The sequence below is a fragment of the Cupressus sempervirens genome, chromosome 5 (assembly GCF_028749045.1).
Source record: "Cupressus sempervirens isolate cs-2001-9-10 chromosome 5, ASM2874904v1, whole genome shotgun sequence".
NCBI classification, from domain to species: domain Eukaryota; kingdom Viridiplantae; phylum Streptophyta; class Pinopsida; order Cupressales; family Cupressaceae; genus Cupressus; species Cupressus sempervirens.
This window is the reverse complement of record NC_143122.1, coordinates 697,675,563-697,689,914: the sequence shown is the minus strand read 5'-3', so window position 1 is coordinate 697,689,914 and position 14,352 is coordinate 697,675,563. Positions and strand designations below refer to the sequence as shown.

The 14,352-nt window shown below is 35.5% G+C and overlaps 1 protein-coding gene across 1 annotated transcript in view; it reads right to left on the bottom strand.

The window, feature by feature from the left end:
* CPL4 (C-terminal domain phosphatase-like 4) overlaps positions 1–14,352 on the bottom strand; it is a 70,471-nt gene that overhangs the window by 18,186 nt on the left and 37,933 nt on the right. The window contains exons 2-4 of the mRNA XM_089832363.1: positions 10,850–10,935; positions 10,594–10,736; positions 10,159–10,357 (exon numbers count right to left, since the gene is read on the bottom strand). Of these exons, the coding sequence (XP_089688489.1) occupies positions 10,159–10,357; positions 10,594–10,736; positions 10,850–10,935 (428 nt within the window). The remainder of the gene's footprint in view (positions 1–10,158; positions 10,358–10,593; positions 10,737–10,849; positions 10,936–14,352) is intronic.

The window sequence follows — 14,352 nt, the reverse complement described above, 5'->3', positions numbered from 1 at the left end:
TTTACTTCAACAAAAATTCTGACAAAAATCATTTTGTTGTGGTATATGTGGAATATGTTATCTTTGGAGGCAAAAGATTACATGTGCAAAAAAATTGTTCAAGCAATGTACAAGGAGTTTGAGATGTCAATGATCAGCGAGTCGAATTTCTTTCTTAGATTGCAGGTGAGTCGGAACAGTAAAGGCATTTTAATATCTCAATACAAGAATGTGAAGGAATTATTGAAAAAGTTTGGGTTAGAAAACTTCAAGTCAATAAGCACTCCCATTGTTACCAGTTGCAACTTGACTAAGGAGGATGATTCACCGAAAGTGGATGCAAGTAAATATAGATTAATGGTTGGAGGTATGTTGTACGTGCCACCCTCTAGACCTGATATTATGTATTCAGTATGTTTGGCAGCTAGATTTCGACAAGAACCAAAAGAATCACATGTTATGGATATGTAGAGGATTTTCACGTACTTGAAAGGAACAAAAGATTATGATTTATGGTATCCAAGAGGATCAGATTTCTCATTGACAGCATACACAGATGCTAATAGGGCAAGCTGCTTCGATAACCTAAGGAATACCAGTGAAGGAGCCTTCTTTCTTGGCTCTGGGTTAGTTGTTTGGTCAAAATAAAAGCAGGATTCTGTAACACTTTCGAATGTTAAACCAGAATATAATGCAGCATCCTCATGTTGTTCACAAATATTATAGATGAAGCTTTGAAGAATATAGGAATTAGTTTCTCTGAACAAGTTCCTATCTTATGTGATAATAATTATGCTATTAGAATGTCAAAGAATCTAGTAATGTATTGCAGAACAAAAACATATTGAAATCCAGTTTCACTTTGTCAGAGAGAGGGTTTAGGCACCTGACGTTAAACTGGAGTATGTACCCACAAGAGCAGATAGCAGACATATTCACAAAGCCTTTGTTGAAAGATACTTTTGAGTATCTCAAATGGAAGCTGGGCATTATGCATTCACTAAAATGCACTTGTGTGTACATTGGTAGAGTGGTTTACATATCTATATTTTTCTAGATTGGTGCTTGCAGGCTTCCTCTCAGAGGGAGCAGCGTTTGCTTCCAAGGCCTTTGTCGTTGTTATGAAAGAGGGAAGAGTTCTTAGAGCCGGTTTTCTATGCCTTGTTATTGATGAGTGTTGCCAACAAAAGGGGAGATTGTTAGAATATGAGGGTGATGGTTGTCATTGATGACATCTTTTCTCAGCATCAGTTGTTTCAGTAGCTGTGTACTGACAGGATTGGAGCATCGGTCGATTGCATATTGATTGTTGCACACTAATAACCTGTGTATCGGATGTTGTTAGTTGTATCTTGAATGCTACCATTTCATGCCTCAGTGGTAGACCTTCTTGGCACCGGTTGATCTACTTGGTGTGCAACATTTGAATGGATCATGGTTTTTGGGTCGATGTTTTTTGTAGTGTGTTTTTTTATGTTTCGGTCCTAGTAGCTCTTCAAAACATTTTCATCATAACCATTGGCACTGGAGCTTGTGATGTTGTAGTGCATTGGATTGCTAGAGGAGCATTGTATTGGACAAGGTGGTTCATGTCTCATTCTCATAGTAGAATGCTTTTGTGTGACCTATTTCAAATCTGTTCTAGCCAACAAGTTTGAGTACATCCAGTGTTAAAAAAAGTATTATCTCAACTGGATGGGTGTCTGTGAGAGTTATATGTGATCATGTGATTTGCTTGTATGCAAGCCATATGTGATGCAAGTGTGAACTTACTCAGATGGTTGATTGAGGAAGTGCAGACAATAGTAAACTGTGTTACAGAGGTTCGGTGACTATATTCTGTGGTGGTTCTACTTTCATTTTCATATATTGGCTATAAGCCCACTCAAAGTGAGCCTTTACTGTATTTATATGGCCTAGCCACCCTCATAATCAAACCTACCAGGAGTACACCTTGTTGTAGTGAGCATTTCCGGCAATTAGCTCTTGTTGTAAAAATTGCCTTAACAGGTGTTTTCAATTCATGAGAATTAGCTTCTCTATGGATTTCCCCAGATTTGGTTTTCCACGTAAATTCCAGTGTTGTTTGTATCAATGTTTTTGTGCTTTCATGCTTATCTTTGTTATGGTGATTAACTGAGCTTTAAATGACAAGTGAAAAAATTTAATAAGTGTGTGGAAATAACTCTGTTATTCAGCCTGTTCAACAGATAAAACTCTACAGCCCGTAGTTGCTCTTTCATATGGCTCCCGTAGTGCTACAATGGTTAACGTGAATAAGGACTTAGGAAACCATTAAGAAAATCAGCAAATATGAAGCATATAGCAGAGCAGCTGAATCATGAATAGAACAAATAACTTTGGATGGGGTGGAACTTACAGAAGAGGTCAGAAGCATGCTTGAGAAAGTTAAGAATGGAGAAGAAGAAATAGTTGTGAACATTTATTATTATCTCCAAACAGGTTTTGGCTAGTATTGAGAAGGCTCATCCTCAAACAAACAATAACAAAATTCAAAAGATCAAACAGAACTTGTGAACAAATAAAGTCTGTGATGCATAAAAACTTTTTAAGGCCATAAATTTCGATACTTTGAGAGAATATAGGTTATAGACATATATGTTGTCAAGAAAATTTTTTTTTACATTGTCATTAATGAGTTAGCTAATGAGCAAGTTGTGAGTTTAAAATCTATGAAGAAATTCAGGGGCATTTCTTCCTTGCTCACTAGCTATTTCAAAGAATGCCTAGTTCTTTTAAACAACTTGAAGTTGTTGTCGAGGGTTTCATTTCATAGAAAATTTGTTTGGTTAACACTGTTATATCAAGGAGCCAGCTCCATAGCCTTGGTGACCACACAAGTTAGACTGTACAAGGTGAATTCTTCTCCATGGCAATTCCAATCTTCAACATCACAGGGTTTCAAAGGAGCATATTTTAGGAGGAGACAGCTCTTTATCACAGCATAATGAAGTTGTTTTCCTCTCTCTTCACTCAATATGCTTTTTATTCATTACTACTTTTCCAGCTTTATAACTTAAGCTGTTTTTAATACTTTAAAAAGTAAAGTTTATTTTATAACTCAAAAAAGGTATAGTTTATTATTGTTTTAGTTAAATTAAGATAATTAAGAATAAGTAGTTAGTTGTTATAAGCAATGTTACCTGGGGATGCGTCCTCAGTATATTTTCAGCCATCCTCATCCTAGAAACGTCTTGAAGACTTGGGGACACCTAGGGGACTTTGGGACTTTGACTTTTAGCACAAATTAGACTTTGACTCTCAAAGTAACACAAATTTGGCATATGAATTCTGTAGATTCTTATATTTTAAGGTTCTATTATGCATAAGTACATGTTTTATCCATGCTTTCATATAAATATTTTATATTTCTCTATACATGTTAATTTTCCTGTTGATATATAGCTGTCCCCATTTGTTCCCCCCGTCCCCAAAATCGGCAAAAAAATTTGCCGTCCTAGAAACCCATCCCGCTGTCCCCTGTCATCCCCGTCCGGCAAAACTTAGGGGACCATAGGTTATAAGGGAAAAGTCTACAAATACAAGGCTAATTTGTAAAGAATTGGAGAGATTGCATAGAGGCTTAAGACACTATGAACTCATAGCATTATAGAACTTTCTCACTGGGGTTTCTTTATGTTCATTTTTCTTATGTTATATTTGCAGCATCTTTCAAATGTCATCTCACTTGCAGATATTGCTATCAAACTTAATTTCTTTATGCAATATTGGATGAGAGAAGTGGTTGCTTTTCAAACTTGAGTTAAAGATTTCTGCCCGGAACATTTATTTTCTCAAGCCAGGCAATATTCTTTCGTCTCTGCTTTAGTGCACACCTTTTTCTGGATCTATACAAACTCATTGTAATAGGTACAAAACGTTGTGTTTGTGGCCTCATTTAAAATTTACATCCCATCCCCTGAGAAACATGACTCAATCTTTCATAGTAGCCCAACTAGGATTTCTAACACTTTGGTTCAAGTCCTTTACCTTACATGCTTTTGTTCAAGTCATTTTACCTTACATGCTTTAAGTTTAAACTATGTTACCAAATTCTTCCCTCACAAACCCATCTGGTTCTTGCAAAAGGCTGGTCCTTGCCATATTCTTGCAAAAGTCTGTCCAAATTCTGTCAGATGAACCTGACACGAAGATTGTCATTTTTTTGGCCAATTTGCAAAATCTGCAGCAGGACCCAGGCCAAATTTGGCAAAAAAATGATTTTCTTACTTTATAAAAGCCCCTTTTGGTCTATTTTAGTCAATCCAACCCTCCAACCCTATTATAGACCACTAAAAAGTCCACAAAATTAAAACATAAGTCATCTGGACTAAATCATTAAATATATATGGTGGTGTATTTGGTATGCTGCTTTACTGTTAGCATAGGGGTATATGAACTTGCTGCTGCATATCATCTCTCTCTCTCTCTCTCTCTCTCTCTCTCTCTCTCTCTCTCTCTCTCTCTCTATATATATATATATATATATATATCACACACACACACACACATATTTTTAAAAAACATGTTTCTGTATGGGGGAACCCAAAACGAATTTGAACCCACCCCCAAAAAACTTTGAACGAATTTTGAACCCTGATCTCGAACCCGAATCCGAACCAGCAAGTTAGAGTTTAAAAGTACCTTCCCAAAATCCCATATAAGCATATCATAAGAGGGAGTCACCTCCAAATATTGAGGTGATTTTTTAAACGAATAAGATCTCAACTGTTATGATCTTTGTTACTAACCAAATATAGAGTCAGCATATAATATCCAAACACAACAACAACAAATCTGTTTGCTGCAGGTGTTCATGTAGTAAACCCAGTTTTTCCTTAACCAGTTAAACAATAATTCTAAAACTCAAACCACACTTCTGAGGAGAAAACTAAGAAGCAAGATAGACCCCAAATCTCATGGTTGGGGGTTCCTTTACTGGGGACAGCAAAATGAAGAAGAATGTGCACTCTATTGCTGAGGAAAGGAACAAGATAAAAAAGCTGGTGAGGGGGTTGATATGGACAAACTGGAGGGAAGATGCATTGTAATGTCCCTTGTCAGGACATTAATTTATTAATTTAAATTTCTCTATTCAGACTGTCTGCAAACTGATTTTATATATATATCTTCCATATTTCAAAATTGATATTATCTTGTGATTTTAATATTTTACATATAGTATTGTTCTCAAAAGCCATGTCCTTTCATAATTGATAATATCTTGTGAATAATTATATTATATTAATAACATTATATTAATAATATATATTAATAACATATATGATATTAATAATATATCAATTATATTTCTTGTTATTAATATTATCTTTTAATATTTATATTATTATACATAGGGCATAATATTTTCACTTATATATTATGACTATTGATTTAAATATTTAATCCTCAATATTTTGATATGTTATAATATATTATTAGTATTTTATTTAATTATTGATACCATAGTTGAAAAACTCGGTTCCGGCAATATCTCGGCTGCCCCTAAAAATTTGAAAATCTTGGAATCGGCAAAAACTTGGCGAAAAAATTGGCAATAAATTGGTACTTTTATCGAACATTCAAAAACATACAATTTTGTAGAATATTCTTAAAACGCACATATACTAACATATAATGATTTGAGATATCCACCATACATTAATCAAAGTGAAGAAATAGGTAGACTTTGAGGACCTAGCTGATAAACAACCAATTATAATTAGAAAGCGTCTAATAAGTAACAATTTAATATTTTATAAATTTGTTAAAATAATATTATAATTCTTCTAAGATCTATTATAAATCTATTAAAATCTATTATAAATGTATTAATATATATTATAAATCTATTACAGTATTACTATTAAATATATCAATTATAAATCTTTTTAAAAATACAGTCAATACTATTATTATTATATATATAATAATTAAAATTGTTAAATAAAACATGTTTTCAAATTCAGAATACACTCTAAATACTAAATAGTCAATTATTTACTACATTTTTATTTTTTTTTATCAAAATAAAATAATAAATTATTTAATACATTTTTGTTTTTATAGAATAAATTAAGTTTTAAACAATTTTTTTAAATCAAATTTATTACAATTATAAAAAAAATTACAAAATAAAATTTAAAAATACTTGAAAGTCGAGGGCACGATGCAGACAAGTTCAATGGCATGATGGAGGCAAGTCAGCTATGAATGCTCGCCGAATTCACGGAGAGGAAGACTGCTGGCACTGAATGCAAGAGGCCGAATGCCGTCACATCAAAAACTAAACCTCAAATCTAAAATTCTGACTTGTCAACGATTTTTTACAGCGTTTTTCTGATTTTCGTGCAATATTATTGGGAAAAATCGCTGCAGTTTTTAGGTTTAATTCGGAGCCGATTTTTTGCACATTTTTTTCAGCCTGCAAATTGTTCCACGAAATATCGCCATTTTTTTCAACTATGATTGATACCCTATTTTGATGGGGATATCACATGCATTCTGCATTTGAGAAGGGGACAAGAAAATCTCTCTTGGTGAGGGGCGGGAGAAAGGCAAATCAAAAGGCCACAAGAAAATTGGGGGTTCAGGGAAAAATCTCCATACAAATTTGGCTCATGAAGATCAGCATCCACCTCAACATCTTTCTCAGGACTTTAATTTCCTTAATTCCAACAGGGAGAAGATATAAAGTTTTTTGGGCCTTAGTAAAGAGGTGATTGTAGCTAAGATAAGATAATAATATTAATGCCCAACAAGAGATCAACAAAAGGGTCCAAGGGACTGGAAGTTCACAACAGGAAAAAAAACAATCCAGCAGGAAAACCAAATGTTATCCGGAAATGAGCGAACAAGAAAGCAAAGAAAGGGAACAACAACAGACGAGAGAAGGACTAGATATCTTTTCTCAGTGAAAAGAAATCCAGCACCAAAGGATAAGGCCCAGGACGACCAGGGGTTCGGGCACGTCTCTAAGTAACACTGGAGATAGGGTGCTGCTGTCTGGTGAATCCACAGCAAGGTCTAACAGATCTGGTGTACCTGGAGATTAAAAAGCTAAGCGATTTTTCTAGAAATTAACCAAATTAATGTGAAGCTGTACTCCCTTCAGAATAAGAGGGATGTGAATGAAGGTAATGAGGATTCTTCTCGGAATAGAGCAGAGAAAAAGATGTTGTCTACACTGGAAGACATGGCAAAGAATGTCAGCCTGATGGAGAATGATTATGAGGTTCTCATCAAGGGGCTGGCAGATAAAGTTTAGCATATTTATCAGAATCTAGTTAAGGTAGTGAAGATGGGCCAGAACACTCTACAAAATGGCGCAAAAGCGCTCTGCACTCTTACTGAGAAGATCAAGAATCTGAGAGAAGAGGATCCGGTGGGGGTGCCAAGATTGTTGATAATGCAGGTGAGGTTTTGGTTAGAGGTAATCCCTTCGGCTGAACAGGGCCCAAGTAATTACAGTCATAGGCATGCCAAGAAATCCTCTGAAGTTGACGAAAAAGAGCTACTGGAGATTGTCAAATTTCATTATTATTTCTATCAATACAAACTTGAAGCAGCAAGGACTATAAAGGACTTACAGTAGTTTGTTCTGTTTCTTTTCTGTTGCTTTGATTTATCTTGGTTCACTGATGGTTAGTTCCCAGTTGGTTGTGTTAATATTTTAGGAAGCATCTCAATGAAAGGGTTTCAGGTCCCTTCAAAACTTGTTTTACCTTTGATAAAAAACAATTAGTCATTTCTAGAACACACAAATATTGTCATTAGTTCAATCACTATTCATGGTTACAATGTTGAGATGACTTAAAACACACGAGTCAAATCTTACACAAATTAAACACCTAGTTAAAATATCTCGCCGTACCCTCCTAAGTCCTATTGGCCTATTATTTGTACAAGAGTTGATAGTGAACTCCACAAGGGCCAAAGTTCACCTGCAACGAAGATGACCTTCCAAACAAGAGAGAGCCAAATGAAAGAACAACTCTCTTCTATAGATGCTTAATATACAATAACATCTTTAATTATAGTGAGAAAGCCTCGTATAGATAGGCAAGGGTGAGGCATAGGAAATAAATAAGTTATGACATGTTTAATTTTGTGATTTGATACACAAAAAGTAAATGGCTTGAGTAAGCTTAAATAGTAAAGGGCCCATGTGCAAAATGATGTCTCTTAAAAGATGAGAAGAAAATACGTAGTCAATCAAAATTCCTCCCCGAGAGGGATGAAGAGATGATCTACATGATCCCCTTGAAAAAATGATAAGGATAAAACTGCATACAAGGAAAAAATCTCTCCCATTATAGAAAGAAGAAAGACCATGCAATCCCCCCTCAAGTAACCTCCGATGTCAGCAATAGATGCTCAACATTGAATATTGAAGATGGTTCATGATTGTTAGACAAAATTACTCCCCTTGGGAAGGATCAAGACCAAAGGTATGTGTAGAAGATCTTCTCATTCTTGAAATCAATATAAGAAAAGAGAGCCTAAATATATTTTATCTTTGAAAGTTGTTAAGGTTTTTCCATGTTGGTGCCAAAGGGTACCACAAACAAATCAAGATTCCTGAGCCTAACTGGAGAGTGTGATGAATCAAAACATTGTGGAAGCAATTGTAGAACATAATCCGAAGGTGTCAATGACTCCTCCGAATGCAACTCATGAATATCCAAACCAATGACAAGTAAATAGGTAGACAAAGAATGAGAGTCTGAATGTACCCCTCAAAAAAAACCAAAGCTACTCCATAGAAAGCTATGGATAAAGCAAGAATGGAAATGATGAAAGAAAGAGATGATGGAGAGGTGATCTCAATGCATGTCATCTAACTACATTGGTCGTTCCTAGATGATGTGTTCATAAAAGATGTCTAGGTAAGAAAAATTGCATCTATTGATGTTGGAATAGAAGAATTTGACAAACTAGTGTGACTTTCTTTGACTCATCAATTCGCTTCATAAAGAACTCATTTTCATCATGATTCTTCTTCCCATGATAACCACATTCGGCATTACATGATACATAGAATACTCAAATAGATAGAAGCAAGAGTGGAGACAAGATTAATATCTCCACAATTACTCAATCATAAAACCTATAAAGAAAATGCAAAATCACAAAATTATCACAAAATCACTCAATCCAGAAATATAATGTCCCTTTCTGAAATAGGATTTAATAATAGATAATAATTGAGAAAATTAAAATATAAATAAATTTTAATTAATATAATATACAAGTTGCTTACGTTTATGAAATGTCACGAGACATCAAAAGTTACGAGACATCAAAAGTTACGAGTCCCTAGAACATGGGATACAACAGGGAGGAGAGAACTTCATTTGAAAGAGAGGAGAAATGGAGAGAAAAGGAGAGTTGTGAATCAAGATAGAAAACAAAGTGAGAAGAAAATAAGGAAGAGACTCCTTCCAAGAGCAATTATGAAGGGTTGTGACTTTTTCAAAAGGTAGAAATGATGAAGTGTTGTGACCCTTTCGAGGGGTAGTAATTGTGAAACGTTGTGACTCTCTAAAAGGACAGAAATGATAAAGGGTTTCGACCTTTTAAAGGGTGGCATTTTTGAAAGGTTGTGACCATTATGAAGAGGTGTGGCCCTCCTTCACATGAAGATATAAAGGCAAGAGGACCACAATATAGGAAGCCATTAATCCAAGCAACATCAATAAGAGAACAGAACAGTCTTCAGCAATCAAATATCCAGATCGAACCAATCAGCATAAGCACTCATTGAAAGAGCAGAAATCAACAAGAGGAAAATGACAACAAATCAGATCCGTTTAACTTACAACAGCGGACTGAAAACATTGTCATAGCACCACCTCAATAAGAAACACTTATCATGAACGAAAAGGATTGCAAGTCATGTAGCGGCAAATAAGAATAAATAAGTCTAAGGAAGCAATCTTAAGTCAGCAATCAAGTTAAAATGAGCAGTGAACAGACTAATAATAAACAGCAATAACAAATAGCTAAGGTAATTAGAGTTGTTAACAGACATGGAAAGGTGCAATCAAGGAAAAGGAATAGGTAATTAAAGCACAAGTCCTTACAACTGCAAAAAAAATCATTTCAAAGACAAATGATATTTCAAAAATTATCCAGGTAACTGACTGACTAGCACACCTGATTCAGCATTTGATATGCCCTTTAAGTAAGTTGATGAGACATATGCCGCCTCTTCGTGGGGGACTTCGACAAAACGAGCAGAATTGAGCAATGTGTGATCTAGATCCAACACTAAATAGAGCTTCCTTTTTGGTAGTAACTTCTTCAGATCATTATCACGTAGCCGTGCAACTTCTCTATCTGTGAGCTCAAAATCCTAAAAAATATTTACATATGAAATGGTTTCAGTTACAAAAACATATAATTGAGTTTTATTTGCTGAAAGATCAATGCGGGGAATTATACAAGGAAAATATAAGATTAGTTGTATTGTCTACAGACAATCAGTTTGTAAAAACATTTAAGAAAAGGTTTTTTTTAATAATTGAGTCACAATTCAAAGAAATCGAATAAATAATTAAATCACGCAATTGGTTTTCATAAAATGGATACCTTATGAATATATTTAAGAGCAACTCCAGTTTGATCATCTGAATCTGAATTTGGTTTCATCACACCACATCGGATGCAAACTCCCCACATAAATCCTGGATGGGGAGGGCATGTTGGACTGCTGCTAGATGCTTCTATATTATCTGAAAAAGAGTGCCAGTGCATGAAATAACAGCAAATCATTTTCAATCAAATGTGCAACAACACCCAACAAATAGGCATAAAAAGCATTTCATGAAAGCTAGTTTTTAGATACCTTTAATGTCTTCAGGCACAGAAGCTTGCACCTCTCTGCTTCCCACAGGCGCCATTCCTCCATCACACAATCTCTGTCTTTTTGTTCTGATTATACCCAAAGAAAAAACATTGTAATGTAATATTTGGAAACTTTTAGAGGAGAAAAATACTTAACAGATACAACAACAATAATTAATACTTACTATCAATAACTCTACAGATGCCAAATTCTTAAGACAGTACACTTGAGCTTAGAGTTCCATAGCAATTTTGCTTGCAGGAGAGGTGATTTTCAATAAAATGCACAACTCTAGGTGCTTCATCTTGTAAAATTTGTGTGTGAACAATATAGCAAGTACTATCTTTGGATTTCTACTTTCCATCTATTCAATTTGTTTTGTAAAATTCCTAGTTGACAGTAAAATTTGCACCCAGCTGCCTCCATGAACAGATAGCTTGACAAAATAGCCTAAGATTTACTAAAATACATCTTGGAAATATTTTTGGCATCCCCCCATATCATAACACTTCCCAGCTGCTAATTCTTCAACCCTCTTTCACAAAAAACCTTTGAAATAAAGCAAGTTGCATTTTTATGTACTGAAAAGCAAATTTATCTCCACCTATTTTCCCTTTCTCAACATCTACAGAATCCTAGTTATATCATATTGCAGTATACACATGATAACAACAGCAGTTCTAACTTATGATAATATAAGTGAGGCATATCTCAGAGCTATCAGTGTCAGAAATGCATTTAACGCCACTCTGCTCCAATATGTGGTAGAAGCAGAATTGTTTTCCTTGTTTTTGGTTCCAAAGTCATCTTTATATTGAATCATACCAGGCCAAATCACAATCTTGCATCAACAAAATATTTGTCAATTTAATCTGTGTTCTTATTTAATCTGTCTTCCTTCAGGTTTTTCTTTATTTTATTTTCAGTTTTTTATTCTCTATTCTAAACTGAGGAGCTCACCATCTCATTTCCACAAAAAGGGTCTGCTAATGACCAAGGCTCAAAATGTCTCAGTCGAGCTTTGCATTTCAGTTTCCACATTTAAGATCGCATAGGCTGAAGATACAAACTAGATTTCAGGATCCAATGGCATTCAAAACTATATTTTATCAATAAAAATTAGCTCCATTAGGTTTTCAGAAGCAAAGCATCACTTATTCAACCTCTGGGATTCAAAGCATCCAAGACTCCCAAAAGTCAAGCTGGATATCCAGGTTTCAAATTTTTCAACCAAGTACGAAGTTCCAATATGAATTAGATTCTAAGGACATTAAGTCCACATCACTAGGATCGATTATGTTCTTAATCAGATTCCAAGTTTCTGGCGATACAAAGCTAAGTTGAATAGTATTATAACATTCATCAGATTGTCAAGATTCCAACTTTAAGTGTTTCAAGATTCCAAACACTCAAATAATGCCCATTTAAGTGTCTCAAGATTCCAATCACTCAAATGCTGTAATAAAGCTTGATTGAATAAACTGATTGCCTCCATCATCTCAAATTTTCAAATACCTAAAGCCTTCAATAAAGCAACCTAAACCAGGTAAAAAACATTGCTCAGATTCAGAAGCTGAAGATAGCAACCATTAGATTGTCTGCAGTTGGTTGATCAGCGCACAGAATCTCCAGAGGTGAAAGTACTGCTTGAAGACATCTCTACAAATAAATATTTAATCCTTGAGAAAGAAGAAGTATCACAACCTTTAAATGACATCAGTGAATGGACTTAAGGTAGGTTGAAGGGACTCAAAAGTACATCAGAATACAAAAGAAAATTCTAGGAAGAGAAAATTCTAGAGAAGCTCTGTTGTGAGGTTTTCACCGCATCTCCCCATTGTAAATGGGAACCTGTTCAGAGGCTTTCACGAATCACATCATTACTCCATTGTCAATGGGGACCACCCTCTTTAGTTTGTTTTGCTCTCTCGTTGGTTTAGTTTATAGTAGGGTTGGTAGTCTCTTTGTCAATAGGAAGGCTTTGATAAGTCAGAAAGGGAGAGAGAGCATGAAGTCAGTCAGGTCTTTGGGCCAGAAAGTGGAGTCTCCCCCAAGGAGTAGGCATCGAGTCAGTGGATTATGAATATGTCATGAGTGGGAAAAGATGTACAAGTGTGATATCAACATTCAGATCAGGGATTAGGCAATGTGAAATTGGAGACAAAACAATAAATAGCCTTTCATAACTCCATTCAATGAGGGGTGTAAGAATGATTAAATTTAGGACGGAAATAAAGTAGGATTCCAGGGACAGGGCAGAAACCACTTGCCCCTTGGAATTCATAATCCCAACACACCCTCAATCTTGGCCAAAGAATGGACAGTTAGCAATGCAAGATCCCAACTCTTCATGGTACATAGCAATCAAACTCTTAGGAGATGGTGAAAAATCAGATTGAGGAAGTGTAAACAAGACATGAGAAATCAGGCTTTGAAATGCACAATTCAGATTGAATTGAGTACAGAACCCACTTTGAAACTTGATCCAAGGGTTAAATGGAATTGGGAGGTTGTGAAATGATATAAGACAAAGCTAAGTTGAAAAGGAGAAAATCCTGAGGTAGGGGAGGAATCCACTCACTACTTGGGATTCCCATTCCTAAAATTGCCCCCTCAACCAAGCCATGAACAAGGACACTTGAGTGCATAGTTTAAGTTGATAGACGGGAAAAGTGGAATGAGCCCCTAACCCAAGGCATGATACGAGAAGTTCAAAGTCCAAAGCAAGCACAAGTGAACCAAATAGACAATGATGAATAACAAGGTAAGAATCCTAAGGAAGGGGTGGAATCTGCTCCCTTCTTGGGATTTCTAATCCCAACCGATGCCAGAATTCCAGCCCCTTGTAGAGCCACCAAAATGAGAGCCCATATGGACAAAGGCTAAGTTGTTGTTTATGACAACGACTCGCACCAAGAGATCAGATCCAAAGAGGACGAGGAACAATGGAATTGGAGATTCTAAGATATGCAAAATACAACCTCAAGGAGAGGGCAGAATCTACCTTCTACTTGAGATTCTCAATCCCAAGGCGTACTAAAATTCTGCTATGCATTACGGTGAAAAACATGAAGGCATGGGCGATGTAAAAGTCAGATCTATGCAAGATATGTGGGAATTGAAGATGAGTTGCAAATACAAAGTCTAATCAAAGCCACGAATGAAACAAATGGGAAAGTTTCAAGCCTAAACTCGATAGAATCAGATGATGAGAAGTAAAGCAGCAATCCCAAGGAGGGGCGGAAATGCAACCTCTAGTTGGGATTCTCAATCCCAAGAGAGGCTAAAATAACACCTCTATCAAAAAATGAACTCGCCCAACCTCAATCAAATCCAAGCTCATTAAAAACCAAATGAAGGAGAGGAAGGTGATAGGTGATCTTGATCACAGGGATTGCCTTAAGAACATGTAAAGTGATAATCTTAGGCGGGAGGCAGAATCCGCCTAAAATTCCTCTCCTTAGAAAAAATAAAATCCCAACAAATATATGATTTCCACCTTG